Here is a 15,441-nt window from a genome sequence, read left to right as displayed (position 1 = left end):
ATTCAAGCATATAAAAGATTTGACATACAAATATACATATGAACACAAGAGCTGGAGTATTTCATTTGGTCCTTCGACCATACTCTGCATTCAACAATATCATGGCTAACCTACCTCAGTTCGACTTTCCCATACTACCTCCAAATTCCTTAATCTTCTTCGTGCCCATTAGTATAGCAACTTCAGCCGTGAATATATTCAATGACACAGTATCCATAGCTCTTAGGGTTAGAGAACTCCCAATATTGAGCAAAAAAACTTCTCATCTCAATCCTAAATGGTTGACCATTTATTCTGAGTTTGCAGCCCCATGTTCAAGGTTCCTGAGGCATGGGAACACACAATCTCTGGAAACTGCAGAAAAAGTTAGCAGTAACCAATTTTAATCTCATGTATGCTGCAAATGGATAAAATGGTCCTAAAGGTAATTGCAATTCAACAGGTTGACGACGAGAAGGGCGGTTGGGCAGCTATGGAGGGCGAGTGCAATATGAATATGGAGAGAAGGCAAGCCGCATGCTAGCCCACCAGCTACAGAGGAAGGCCGCGTCTAGGGAAATCCTGAGGATACAGACAGGGACGGGGGGGAGGTAGTGTCGGAGCCGGGGGAGATAAACGAGGCGTTGAGGGGATATTATAGGGCGGATCCAGGGGGTGAAGATGGGGATATGGGGTAGTTTTTAGACAGGCTGGAATTTCCACGGCTGGATGGATGAGGTTAGGAGGCAGGTGCTAGAGAAGTTTTTAGGGCTGAGGGAGGAATGGAGAATATGAGGAATGAAGGCGAGGAAGGCCTCCGAGGCCGGACTGGTACCCGGTGGAATTTTATAAGGAATTTGCAGCAGAATTGGCACACCTACCTGGGGCACTTAACGAGACGCTGGAGAATGGGGAGCTGCCGGAGACAATAACACAGGCGACGATTACGCTAATACCAAAGTGAAAGACCCATTAGAATGTGGATCATATAGGCCCATATCGCTGTTAAATACAAACGCAAAAGTGCTGGCTAAGTTACTGGCGGGGAGGATACAGGATGCATGGAGGAACCAGGGGATGGTTGCAGAGGACCAAAAGGGCTTTGTAAAGGGCAGGAAACTCTCGAGCAATACAAAGCGATTACTGAATGTTATCATGACCCCGTCAAGAGGACGGGCACCGGAGGTAGTGGTGTCTATGGACGCGGAGAGGCATTTCATTGGGTGGAGAGGCAGTACTTGATCGAGGTCCTGGGAAGGTTTGGGTTTGGGGCAAAGTTTGTGGCATAGATGTGTCTGTTGTACGTGGCCCCGGTGACGAGCGTATGGACCAATGAGATGAGCTCAGAGTTTTGGGTTGTATATAGGAACGAGGTAGGGGTGTCTGCTGCCGCTGCTACTGTTTGCGTTGGCGATAGAGCCCTTGGCGATGGCCCTTAGGGCGTCTGTAGAGGGGCAGGGGATTAGGAGGGAAAGTAGGGAGCACCAGGTGTCACTGTACAGAGATGACCTACTATTATATGTGTCAGACCCGCTGGAATTTTTATGGGCGGGGAAGGTGTCAAGGGTGAAGGAGGCTCTGCTGCAGGCGGAAATGGGGGTTAGTGTTGCTAAATGTGCTGCATTACTATTGGGCAACAAATGTGGAGAAAGTGAGGCTGTGGTGGGAAGGAGGGATTAGACTGGGTTAGGATGGAGGAAAGAGTCCTGTAGAGGTCCAGCTTGAATAAAGATGTGGAACCAGCTGAGGAGACATTTTAGGATAATGGGGATTTTGGTGTTAATGCCTTTGTGTGAGAACCATGTGTTTAAGCCGGGGGAGGCGGACGGTATGTATAGAAAGTTGAGAGATGGGACTGGTGAGAGCAAGGGATTTGTCTCTGGAAGAGAGGTTCACAAGCATAGAGGCGTTGGGGGAAGAGGGTAGAGCTCTCGAAGGGAAGTGATTTTAGGTATTTACAAGTAAGGGACTTTGCACGGAAGGTGTGGAAATGGTTTCCCAGGCCACCGAAATATGCGGTTTTGGAACGGTTACTGCTTCCAGAAGTGGAAGGTGAGGGTAAGATTGGGGACATATATGGATGTCTGGGAGAGCAGGGGGGCACACAGGTGGTGAGGATCAAGGAGAAATGGGAGGAGGAGTTGGGGGGAGATATAGGTTGTGGAGTGAGGCACTGTGTAGGGTGACTTTAACCTCCTCATGTGCGAGGATGAGTTTGATACAGTTTAAGGCGGTACACAGGGTGCACATGACTCGGGCGAGAATGAGTGGGTTCTTCCAGGGAATGGCAGATGAGTGCAACAATTGTGGGTGAGGACCAGCGAACCATGCGCATATGTTCTGGGGTTGTGAGAAGCTAGAGATATACTGGGTGGGAGTGTTCAGGACGCTTGCAAAAATTGTGGGGGTGGCGATTTTTGGGGTATCGGAAAAGCTGGAGCTGAAGGAGGGGAGGAAGGCCAACGTCGTGGCCTTCGCCTCTCTGATTGCCTGGCGAAGAATTTGACTGGAATAGCTGTCGACAACACCATCGGGGGTGGTGGCCTGGCTGCGGGATCTATATGACTTCCTCCGGTTGGAGAAAATTAAGTTTGAACTGAGGGTTTCAGCGGAGAGCTCTGAGGCACGTTGGGGACTGTTTGTGGCCATGTTTCAGGAGTTTTTTGTCATGGGGGAGGGGGCGCGGGGTGCAAAAGGGGAAACATTTGTACAGACTGTAAAACTGAGTTGGGGAGTGTGTTCCCCAGATTATTTATGTTTTGTAACTTTTGAATGAGTTTGGAATAAAGTGCATTTAAAAAAAAGAGAATTTCAAAGACTTTCCGATGTTATTATAAGGCTCATGAGTTATGCCCATAGTGGATATTAGGTGAGGAGATACAGATGGGGCACAATAGATATGGGGGTTGTGGAGTGCGTATGGGGTGAGGGCTATGAGGTTTATCAGTCATTAATAGAACTGGATCAATGTCACCGTGAACAAGGGCGGACCTTCTAATCCGCGGTCCTCAGCAACTGCCAGTTTCAGTTCCGACCTCAGGCCTGGATTGAAAGGCAGCCCCTATACCCCAGGGCTCAATCAGGCTTCAGGAACACAGCATTGAAATAATGCCCCAACTCGCAATTCCTGAGCCAATTATAAAAATCCAGCCTCAGGAATTAAATCTGAGGGCTTGTAGTTTGTATGGTTCAGTCTCTGTGTACTGGATTAGTGTTGGGAATCTATTAAGGTTTCGTGCTTACATTAGAAACAAAGCATTAGCTTTGAAAAAACACTTATGCTAGCCAGTCGAGTAAATTCACAAGGGAATGGTGTCACCTACTGGAGTTATTAACACTGCAAATGCCAGAAGCTGAAAAGAGAATGTTTACAAAGGGTTAACATTTTGGTTACAGGCCTGTTGCAGAAATTGGATCTCTTTTGCAAGCATAAAACAGGCACGTTGAGGACTAATTTCAGGCACAAACATCTGACCCCAAATTCCTGGTGGCAATACCTAAATGACATTAGGCCTCCTCACAGAAATTTGATTGTTGTGATTGGGGCTCAGATCTGTGGCCTAAGCAATGGCCACCAACTAAAGGTAACCTTTGGAGAAATTGCCATTTGTCTTAAAACCTTCCTATGATGCAGGAGGAGCAGGAGAACCTCCTTGAAAACAGTTGTCATGTTTACCCCCTCAGCTCTAATTATCTATGGCTAAAAGTTCATGCTCACATGCATGAACTGCCATTGTAGCATAAAAGGCACTATCCGCTTGCACATAAAATGAGCCTGAGATCCAATTTTAGGCATAAACCTAATACTGTAATGTGAGGAAGAGAAGGGGAAAAGCGAGAAAAGAAAAGCGAGAAAAAATCTTGTTCTTTATCTACTGTCTGTGCGGAGTCTGCAAGTTCTCCCCGTATCTGCGTGGGTTTCCTCCGAGTGCTCCGGTTTCCTCCCACAGTCAAAGACATGCAGGTTAGGGGGGGATTATTGGGTTACAGGGATAGGGTGGAAGTGAGGGATTAAGTGGGTTGGTGCAGACTTGATGGGCCGAATTGCCTCCTTCTGCACTGCATGTTCTATTGGGACATTGAAGCCTGAGTCATTGCAACTATAAGTGCACATATTTCTACTGCAGATATTTACATCGATACTACACCAATGCACAATCGATATTATGAGCAATATGACAGTGAATTGTTGCAAGCATTCAGATGGTGTATTTTAAACTGGATAAATAGAGTAACTGCAAGTGCTTACATGGACATAAAAATGGTAGCACAAATTAATATTCAAGTATATACGGACTGAAAGAAAACAAATAAATTCATGAAATAATTCTTTAAAATCTTCAGCTATAAATGAGCTGGTATCCTTCTGAAGTTCAGCTAAGCTAGCATCCAATTTAGCCTAAAGTCCGAGAAGTCTTTGTAAAACTGGTCAGTGGAATTATATCTGCCAGAGGCCAATCTTCATATCACGAAGGCATACTGCTAAGGAGTTCCTTGAACCAATCACCTTCATCAATAAGTTTCTCTCTGTCAGAAGGTCAAGAATGGGACTGCTCAGTGATGATTTCAGTGTTCAGTACATTCACAACTCCTACAGTATTGAAGCAGCCCATGCTGGCCGTCAGCAGGACATAGGTACTTTGACTGTACAGCCTTTGACTGTAAATTATGCCAGAATCAATATTTCCTTCTCAACCAGACAAATGGAGTTTCTGCCAATCAAAATGGTATATAAATAACTGTTTATCTCCATTTGCAGTTTGAATTTTGGTTGCTAGCTCTGTAGCCAGAAACTGCCCGAGTTTGGGGAAAAGATTGGGAGCTTTCCTTAATTCTTAAACTCATTTCAGTTCACACATTTCCAACAAAAACAAAGGTCACTGCAGGCACTCAAGTAAAAGCATCTTGAAAACAAACCTTCACAGTCATGGCGAGGCTAAGGACCAGATTTGTAGTTTTAAGCTTGAGATAGCTGGTCTGGCAAAATTATATTTCCACCAATTCAGAGAGATCTGGTGCACACAGTGAGTATGTATATTTCCAGAGCATATCCCAATATTAGAACTCCAGCAATGAATGGCAGGAGTTTTTGGGGGTTATTCGGGAGGACAACATAAATTCATCCCAAGGAGAAGGAAACATGCTAAGGGGAGGACAAGGCTGACGAGGGAAGTCAAGGACAGCATAAAAGCTAAAGAAAAAGCATACAAAGTGGCGAGGATTAGTGGGAAGCCAGAGGATTGGGAAGCCTTTAAAAGCGAGCAGAGGACAACTAAAGAAGCAATAAGGGGGGGGGGGAGAAGATGAAGTATGAGTGCAAGCTAGCTAGTAATATAAAGGAAGATAGGAAGAGTTTTTTTCAATATATAAAAGGTAAGAGAGGGGCAAACATTGACATTGGACCACTGGAAAATGTGGGTGGAGAAGTAATAATAGGAAACAAAGAAATGGCAGATGAACTTAATAGTTACTTTGCATCAGTTTTCACAGCGGTAGACACCAGCGGGATGCCAGAGCTCCAAGAGAATCAGGGGGCACAGGTGAGTGCAGTGACCATTACTAAGGAGAAGGTTCGGGGGAAACTGAAAGGCCTGAAGGTGGAGCATTGGTAATGATCTTTCAGAAATCACTGGAGGCAGGAAGGGTCCCAGAGGACTGGAAGGTGGCTAATGTAACACCCCTGTTTAAGAAGGGAGGGAGACAGAAGAAGGGAAATGATAGGCCGGTTATTCTGACTTCTGTTGTTGGTAAGATTTTAGAGTCCATTATTAAAGATGATAGAACGGAGTACTTGCAAGTGCATGGTAAAATAGGACTGAGTCAGCACGGACTTCTGGTTGCGGCTATGCGGAGCTAAGCCGCACGTTCGGCAGCTCCCGCTTTAAGAGGACTTGTGGGCTCTTTTAAGGGCCCAAAACGGCGATTCCTGGTGGATAAAGGGGTCTGGAGCAAAACCCCCCGGGATTTATGGTGCGGACTCGAAGTGGGGCGAGAAGAAAAACGGCAGCAGCTCCCCTGGAAAAGCGGGGGAAGGTGGACAAAATGGCGGCCGGTGGAGCCCCTGAGGAGTGGAGGAAGTGGGCTGAGGAGCAGCAGGCGGCCCTCCTGCGCTATTTCACAGAGCTGAAAGGGGAGTTATTGGAATCCCTGAAGGTGACGACGAGTAAGCTGCTGGAGACCCAGACAACCCAGGGTGCAGCGATACTCGAGTTGCAGCAGCAGGCCTCTGAGCGCGAGGAGGAGGTTTCGGCCCTCGTGGGGAAGGTGGAGATACACGAGGCGCTTCATAAAAAGTGGCAAGGTCGGTTCGAGGAGATGGAGCTTCGGTCACGGAGGAAGAACCTGCGGATCCTGGGCCTCGAGGAGGGGCTGGAGGGATCGGATCTGCCGGCCTATGTGGCCGTGATGTTGAACTTGCTGGTGGGGTCAGGATCCTTCCATCTGCCCCTGGAGCTGGAGGGGGCCCACAGAGTACTGGCTAGGCGGCCTAAGGCGAATGAACCCCCGCGGGCGGTGCTGCTGCGGTTCCATCGGTTCAGTGACCGGGAGTATGTTCTCCGATGGGCCAAGATGGCGAGGAGTAGTAAGTGGGAGAATTCGGTAGTGCGTATCTACCAGGACTGGAGTGCGGAGGTGGCCAAGTGGAGAGCCGGGTTTAACCGGACGAAGGCGGTGCTCCACGGAAAGCAGGTAAAGTTCAGCATGTTGCCGCCTGCGCGCCTGTGGGTCACCTACAAGGACCGGCATCACTACTTTGAGTCCCCAAAGGAAGCGTGGGCCTTTGTGCAGGCTGAAAAGCTGGACTCGAACTAGAGATTGGGGGCTGTGGGAGTTTTTCTATTTCTGTATCATTGTTTATGCTGTAGCGGGTTATTCTGTTTGTTTTTGTTTCTTCTCTCGCTTTCGGACGATGTGGGTTATGGTTTCGTGTTCTAAGGGGGGTACTGGGGTTTGTGGTTGATCTGTGTCTTTGTTTGTATGGAGTTGGTGGTTGAGTTGGGTGCGGTTTGGGAGCTGCTTTGGTGGGGTGGGGCAATGTGAAAGCGCGGGCTTTTCTCTGGTTTCCCGCGCTGCGGGACGAGGGGGTGGAGCTGGTGGCGAGGGGCGTGGTTATTAGACCGGGTTTCCCGCGCTGAAGCGGTGCCAAGCAGCTGATGCAGGGGAGGAGGGGGGACCTCATATCGGGAGGGGTCGGAGTTAGAGCGGGAGCTGCCGGGGTCAGCAGAAGTCAGCTGGCTCACAGGAGTACAGTGGAGGGTCGCGGCTAGGAGGGGACCTAGCCCTTGGGGGGGGGGGATACCGAGTTGCTGCTGGATTGGCCAGGGAGGAGTTGATGCGGGTCGGGTGAGGTTCTGTCGCCGTGGGAAACGGGCCGAATGGGTGCTGGCCAGGGGCGAGCAGTCAATGGGCTATGGCTAGTCGACGGGGGAGGGGTGCCCCCTGATCCGGCTGATTACGTGGAACGTGAGAGGGTTGAATGGGCCGGTTAAGCGGGCCCGGGTGTTTTCGCATCTGAAGGGGCTGAAGGCGGACCTGGCCATGCTCCAGGAGAACCACCTGAAGGTGGCGGACCAGGTCCGTCTGAGGACGGGGTGGGTGGGGCAGGTTTTTCACTCAGGGCTCGACTCGAAGAACCGGGGGGTAGCGATCCTCGTGGGGAAGAGGGTGGCGTTTGAGGCGTCTGAGGTTGTGGCTGATAGTGGCGGCAGATATGTGATGGTGAGCGGTAAGCTGCAGGGGAGAGGGTGGTGTTGGTTAATGTGTACGCCCCAAATTGGGATGATGCTGGTTTCATGAGGCGTATGTTGGGCCGCATTCCTGGCCTGGAGGTGGGGGGCTTGATCATGGGGGGGAGGGGGGGGGGGGGGGGGGGGAGACTTCAATATGGTGCTGGATCCCCTACTGGATCGTTCTAGTTCTAGGACAGGCAGGAGGCCGGCGGCGGCCAAGGTGTTGAGGGGGTTTATGGACCAGATGGGAGGAGTGGATCCCTGGAGGTTCGGGAGGCCGAGGGCTCGGGAGTACACATGGTGTAGCTTGCAGGCCAAGTTTGATTTATTGACCACCAGAAAGGCGGAGACACAGTGGAGGAAAGCGCAGGGAGCGGTCTATGAGTATGGAGAGAAGGCGAGCAGGATGCTGGCGCACCAGCTTCATAAGCGGGACGCGGCTAGCGAGATTGGTGGAGTGAAGGATAGAGATGGGAATGTGGTGTGGCAGGGGGCAGAGGTCAATGAGGTCTTTAGGAACTTCTATAGGGAACTGTAGCTGTCGGAGCCGCCGGCGGTGGGAGGGGGAATGGAGAGTTTTTTGGACAGGCTCCGATTTCCAAGGGTGCAGGAGGAGCAGGTGGAGGGACTGGGGGCGCCGATCGAGTTGGAGGAGCTGGTCAGTGGGATTGGCTATATGCAGTCGAGGAAGGCGCCGGGACTGGATGGGTTCCTGGTTGAATTTTATAAGAAATATGCGGACCTGCTGGGCCCCCTGTTGGTCAGGACCTTTAACGAGGCATGGGAGGGGCGTGTTCTGCCCACGACGATGTCTCAGGCACTAATCTCCCTGATCCTGAAGTGTGATAAGGACCACTTGCAGTGCGGTTCATACAGGCCGATTTCACTGCTGAATGTAGATGCCAAGTTGCTGGAGAAGATCTTGGCCACTAGAATAGAGGACTGGGTGTCGGGGGTGGTGAAGATCAGACGGGTTTTGTGAAGGGGAGGCAGCTGAACACTAACGTGCGAAGGCTGCTAAATGTGATAATGATGCCGGCAGCAGAAGGAGAGGCGGAGACTGTGGTGGCATTGGATGCGGAGAAGGCCTTTGACAGGGTTGAGTGGGGGTACTTGTGGGAGGTGTTGGAGAGGTTCGGGTTTGGGGTGGGGTTTATTAAATGGGTGAGGTTGCTGTACGAGGCCCCTTGTCAAGCGTAGCGACAAATGGGAGGAGGTCCGAGTACTTCAGGCTCCACCGTGGGACGAGGCAGGGGTGCCCCCTGTCCCTCTTGCTTTTTGCGCTGGCAATTGAGCCTCTTGCCATGGATCTTAGGGAGTCGAGGAGGTGGAGCGGATTGGTGCGAGGTGGGGAGGAGCACCGAGTGTCGCTGTATCCGTACGACTTGCTGTTGTATGTAGCAGACCCAGTGGGGGGAATGCCGGAGGTGATGGAGATTCATGCTGAGCTCGAGAGTTTCTCGGGATATAAATTGAACCTGGGCAAGAGTGAGCTGTTTGTCGTACACCCGGGAGATCAGGAGGAGGGGATTGGTAGGCTCCCGCTAAAGAGGGCAGTGAGGCGTTTTAGGTACCTGGGGGTGTAAGTGGCTAGGAGCTGGGGGACTCTGCACAAGCTCAGTTTTACTAGGTTGGTGGAGCAGATGGAGGAGGAATTTAAAAGGTGGGACATGCTGCCGTTGGTGGGTAGAGTACAGTCCGTTAAAATGACGGTGCTCCCGAGGTTTTTGTTTTTGTTTCAGTGCCTCCCCATTTTTGTTCCGAGGGCCTTTTTTAGGAGGGTGAACAGCAGCATTCTGGGATTTGTTTGGGCACACGGGACTCCGAGGGTAAGGAGGGTCTTTTTGGAGCGGGGCAGGGATAGAGGAGGGCTGGCGCTGCCCAACCTCTCTGGGTACTAGTGGGCGGCTAACATTTCGATGGTACGTAAGTGGGTAATGGATGGGGAGGGGGCAGCATGGAAACGGATGGAGATGGCGTCCTGTGGAGGCACGAGCCTGAAGGCACTGGGGTAACAGCGCCGCTGCCGCTCCCTCCAACGAGGTACACTACGAGCCCGGTGGTGGCGGCTACCCTCAAAATTTGGGGGCAGTGGAGATGACACAGGGGGGAAGTGGGGGGCTCGGTGGAGGCCCCGCTGTTTGTCCCAGGGAACATGGATGGTGGGTTTGTGGGGTGGCACAGGGCGGGCATTAGGAAGTTGGGAGACCTGTTTATCGACGGGAGGTTCGCGAGTCTTGGTGAACTGGAGGAGAAGTTTGAGCTCCCCCTGGGGAATATGTTCAGGTACCTTCAGGTCAAGACGTTTGCTAGGCGACAGGTGGAGGGGTTCCCTTTGTTGCCCCCGAGGGGGGTAAGGGATAGGGTGCTTTCGGGGGTGGGAAGGTGTCTGACATCTACCAGGTAATGCAGGAGGTGGGGGAGGCGTCAGTAGAGCTGAAGGCTAAGTGGGAGGTGGAACTGGGGGAGCAAATCGAGGAGGGGACATGGGCGGACGCCCTGGAGAGGGTGAACTCCTCCTCTTCATGTGCGAGGCTTAGTGTCATCCAGTTCAAGGTGCTGCACCGGGCCCACATGTCCGGATCTAGGATGAGTAGGTTGTTTGGGGGCGAAGACAGGTGTGTCAGGTGTTCGGGGAGTCCAGCGAACCATGCCATATGTTCTGGGCATGCCCGGCACTGGAGGAGCTCTGGAAGGGAGTGGCGAGGACGGTGGGGGATCCAGGGTCAAACCAGGCTGGGGACTCGCGATATTTGGGGTTGGGGTGGAGCCGGGAGTGCAGGAGGCGAAAGAGGCCGATGTCTTGGCCTTTGCGTCCCTAGTAGCCTGGCGAAGGATCTTGCTGCAGTGGAAAGATGCGAGACCTCCGAGCGTGGAGACCTGGATTAACGACATGGCGGGATTCATTCAGCTGGAGAGGGTCAAATTCGCCCTGAGGGGGTCAATACAAGGGTTCTTTAGGAGGTGGCAGCCTTTCCTTGACTTTCTGCTCAACGATAAGGTACTAGGTCAGCAGCAGCAGCAGCCCAGGGGGGAGGGGGGTTTAGGGGGATAGTGTTTAAGTTAAGTTAATTTGCTTATTGTTAATTTATTCTGTTTATTGGGGTTGGGGGGGGGGGGGGGTTTGTTATAGGCGTTGTTACGTGTGCCGGGGGGTGTTTATTACTATTATTGTTATTGTGATTATTGTTTTGTTCATATATATTTTTCAAAAAATTCCAATAAAAATTATTTTTTAAAAAAAGGACTGAGTCAGCACAGCTTCGTCAAGAGGAGGTCATGTCTGATAAATCTGTTTGGGTTCTTTGAGGAAGTAACAAGGAAGTTAGACAAAAGAGAACCAGTGATTTATTTAGATTTCCAGAAGGCCTTTGACAAGGTGCCGCATCGGAGACTGTTAAATAAGTTAAGAGCCCATGGTGTTAAGGGTAAGATCCTGGCAGGGATAGAGGATTGGCTGACTGGCAGAGAGTGGGGACAAAAGAGTCTTTTACAGGATGGCAGCCGGTGACTAGTGGTATATCAGGGGTCGGGGCTGGGACCACAACTTTTCACAATATACATTAATGACCTGGAGGGAGGAACTGACGGCGCTGTTGCTAAATTTACAGATTATACAAAGATATATGGAGGGGCAGTTAGTATTGAGGAAGCAGGCAGGCTGCAGAAGGACTTGGACAGGCTAGGAGTGGGCAAAGAAGTGGCAGATGGAATACAATGTAGAAACGTGTGAGGTTATGCACTTTGGAAGGAGAAATGGAGGCATAGACTATTTTCTAAATGGGAAGATGTTTAGGAAATCAGAAGCACAAAGGGACTTGGGAGTCCTTGTTCACGATTCTCTTAAGGTTAACGTGCAGGTTCAGTCGGCAGTTAGGAAGGCAAGTGCAGTGTTAGCATTCACGTCAAGAGGGCTAGAATGCAAGACCAGGGACGTACTTCTGAGGCTGTTAAAGGCTCTGGTCAGGTCAGATGCTATTTGGAATATTGTGATCAGTTTTGGGCCCCTTTTCTAAGGAAGGATGTGCTGCCCTTGGAAAGAGTCCATAGGAGGTTCACAAGAATGATCCCTGGAATGAAGAGCTTATCGTATGAGAAACGGTTGAGGACTCTGGGTCTGTACTCGGAGTTTAGAAGGATGAAGGTGGATCTTAGTGAAACTATAGGATACTGCGTGGCCTGGGTAGAGTGGATGTGGAGATGATGTTTCCACTTGTAGGAAAAACTAGAAGCAGAGGACACAATCTCAGACTAAAGGCGAGTTTAGCACACCGAGCTAAATCGCTGGCTTCTAATGTAGAACAAGGCCAGCAGCGTGGGTTCAATTCCCGTACCGGCCTCCCCGAACAGGCGCCGGAATGTGGTGACTAGGAGTTTTACACAGTAACTTCATTGAAGCCTACTTGTGACAATAAGCGATTATTATTAAAGGGACGATCCTTTAAAACAGAGATGAGGAGGAATATCGTCAGCCAGAGGGTGGTGAATCTGTGGAACACTTTGCCGTAGAAGGCTGTGGAGGCCAAATCACTGAGTGTCTTTAAGACAGAGATAGATAGGTTTTTGATCAATAAGGGGATCAGAGGCTATGGAGAGAAGGCAAGAGAATGGGGATGAAAAAAATATCAGCCATGATTGAATGGCGGAACAGACTCGATTGGCCCAGTGGCCTAATTCTACGTCTTTATGGTCTTATAGAGCAGTGCAGTGTTCACCTCTTCACTTTGACCATCCATAAAAGTAACTAGCAAAGCTATGTTGCATATAACATCAGCATATTGAAAACTTCTGAATATTCTTTGGCTTTGAATAAACTAAACATTACAAATGTAAGTTGAAATAAGTAGCACAGGCCACATACCTATAAGAAACTGTTTCATTGGCTCATTATGAGCCATCTTTAGAACCGTCTGACCCGAGTAGGTAGCAAGAGTGGGATCCGCACCATATGACAGTAGAACATGGACAACTTCCAGGCTATCATTCACAACAGCATCATGAATAGGTCTAAAACAGTAGCAGAAATAATGTGGTAAGTTGGAGTTTTAATGACAACTGTAGTTATAATATTTAATGTCTTGATAAAATAGGACAATACTGGTGAACTGTGACAATAGGGGCATACTTCAACTGTGATTGATCAGTAATAGAATTATGATTACCTACCACATAGAGCCTGAAGTTTTGAACAGAAAGCATCCTTAACATACCAGAGGTAAACCCAAGCATGTTAGCAACCACCTGATGTGAAAGTCTGAGCCTCCTAAAGCATTGATATTTCGTCATGTTTAGGAATTTAATTTGCTTTCAACATACTGTTGGGGATATCGCCTGCTGTGACCCAGTGCTTGTTTCCTCTGTTCTGTGGTGCTGCAGGGAGTTGAGGAGAAGATGGTTTCTGCTCTTGCAGTTACTGTGCTTGCTACTGTTGGTGCTGCGGATGCGACACTTCTTCTTCCTCATCTGAGGGCCAAGATTGTGTTACATAAGCAGCTCCCTTGCTGCTGTGATGATTGACTGCTGGAAAGTACAGATTAAAGGCAAGAAACTCCAAGGTTTCCGAAAAGGCCTCTAAAATATTGGGAACCTTCTCCAAATAGTGAAAGCACATTCTCAGAATAAGTCCTGTGAACAACATCATTTTACTTAGGCAAGGGTGTAGTTATCAGACTCCAGTATTAAATGTCTTTGTTGCCTATCAATTGATCAGTTCTGATAATTCCCACAGTCTTCTAGCCTTGTTTTATGTGCAGAGTTGAAGTCAGAGTCTAAGATTAACATCTCAGATAATGAAAAATCAGCATATTTATATGACAGACCTCGTCCCATCGGGGTTGCCCACATCCTGAAGGACATGCTTGGGTTAAAGGTGGAAGTTGGTGGTACCCTGCTGGCTTCTTCACACGCTGGCAGTTTCAGCTGATTTAACCTATCATATGCAACGACACCCACCTATAACTTGGCAGGTTAAAATTCTTCCCCCACAGTGGGTGGGATTCTCCGCTCCCGGGACTAAGTGCCCGCGCCGTCGTGAACGCAACTGCGTTCACGACGGCGCAAACAGAGCCCCAAGGGGGCCAGAACGGCGCTGGAGCGGTTCACGCCGCTCCAACCTCCTTATGCGGCGCCCATTTGGCGCCGCGCCAACCTGCGCATGCGCAATTGGGGCAGCTCATTCCTCCGCATGCGCAGTTGGGCCGCGCCATCCTGCGCATGCGCGGGGAACTTCTTACGCGTGCCGGCCCCTCACCGACATGGCGCCGGTGTTCTGGGGCCGGCCGCAGAAGGAAGCCGGCCCGCCGATCGGTGGACCCCGATTGCAGGCCAGGCCCCTTCGGAGGCGCCCCCCCGGTGAAGGAGCCCCCCCCCCCCCCACAGGCCGTCCCCCGAACGTTCCTGCACAGTTCCCGCCGGCAGCGAGCAGGGGTGGACGGCGGCAGCGGGAACCTGTCGGGTCGGAGCGGCCACTCGGCCCATCCGAGCGGCCCGCCGCGATTCTCGCGCCGCTGGTTTCGTGGGGGGGGGGGTGGGACCGCCCATTGTGTCAAAATAGACTTATTCATTTGGAAAATAGCAGAAGATGGTTTCCAGAGATTCATACAAAGAAACAGGGGCATTATCAGTTTAATTAGCAGCCACACAGACCAATCCTTCATTGGGATGGGTTGCATTTAGTTGCTAATTCAATGTCCAGAATAAAGGAGGCGTGCAAACACTGCATGGATCATTCTGCAGACGGAAAGGTAGAGGCTGTTTAACACCAAATTAGTAGTGGCCAACCTCATTGGGTTGTTTCAAATTTAGATTGATCAAAAGGATGTTTTAGTCAACCCCAGGGGAAGGTCATGTGATTTGTTAATTTTCTTATTCACAGGGAGGGGTTTGATATTAAGCAAAGTGTTTTCGGAGTACAACTACTACTCTGTATGTTCACCAGCTAACTAATGTAGCTTTGACAATCTGTATGTGGTCTTGAGAAGTACATGTAAAAGACAGTATCAGTTCATCAGGTCATAAAGGATTATTATTGTTACATTCCGCATTTATGAGATTAGAAACAAGGCAGTAAAGGCGCCCTCCTAAACACAACACACAATAGTTGTTTCCAAGAATGACCAATATAAATGCATCTGAGGGTATTATCTAATACTGATCTAAAATTAGTAACACACCTATTTGCAGGAAATACCAGTGAAATGGATATTCTGCCTCTAAAAGTGCTATGCCTGAGCTGTAATTGCTTAATGTAGACATTAGGAATTTGTTCCATTCTCCAAAATATACTGCAGATACAAGATTCACAATATTAAAAATACTTATACCATTCTTACCTGGTACCATCCTGTGCACTGCAGTTTACATCTGCTCCATGCTCCAGGAGCCGTGTCACAATATCAAGCCAGCCACGTGCGCAGGCTTCATGCAATGCTGTGTAGCCTGCATTATCCCGGTGATTGACTTCACAAATTGCATTCTCCAAACAATAGATAACTACATCCTACATAAGAGATCAAAAGAATCAAATATTTTATCATTTGTTTGAGAAAAGAAAGTCCATATTGATAAAACAGTAGGATAAACCCTAACCATTGCTGGCATCTTTGGAAACCAGATGTAGATGTAGAAACCAATTAAATAATAATTTACCTAAGCTTTCTCTCCTTAACATGCTCAGTTATTTTGCTGGTGTAGTGTCACAGGTATTCACTGACCATTGCTACCTGACCCAATT

The 15,441-nt window shown here is 49.5% G+C and overlaps 1 protein-coding gene across 1 annotated transcript in view; it reads right to left on the bottom strand.

Moving 5' to 3' along the window:
• The window catches only part of LOC119951393 (BCL-6 corepressor-like protein 1), a 153,321-nt gene that overhangs the window by 20,537 nt on the left and 117,343 nt on the right, over positions 1-15,441 (bottom strand). The window contains 2 exon segments of the mRNA XM_038774530.1: positions 12,571-12,716; positions 15,041-15,207. Coding sequence (XP_038630458.1) covers positions 12,571-12,716; positions 15,041-15,207 — 313 coding nt within the window.

Source organism: Scyliorhinus canicula, chromosome 17 (assembly GCF_902713615.1).
Source record: "Scyliorhinus canicula chromosome 17, sScyCan1.1, whole genome shotgun sequence".
In the NCBI taxonomy this organism is placed as follows: Eukaryota; Metazoa; Chordata; class Chondrichthyes; order Carcharhiniformes; family Scyliorhinidae; genus Scyliorhinus; species Scyliorhinus canicula.
Note: the sequence above shows the minus strand (reverse complement) of the source record. Positions and strands in the feature narration are given on the sequence as shown.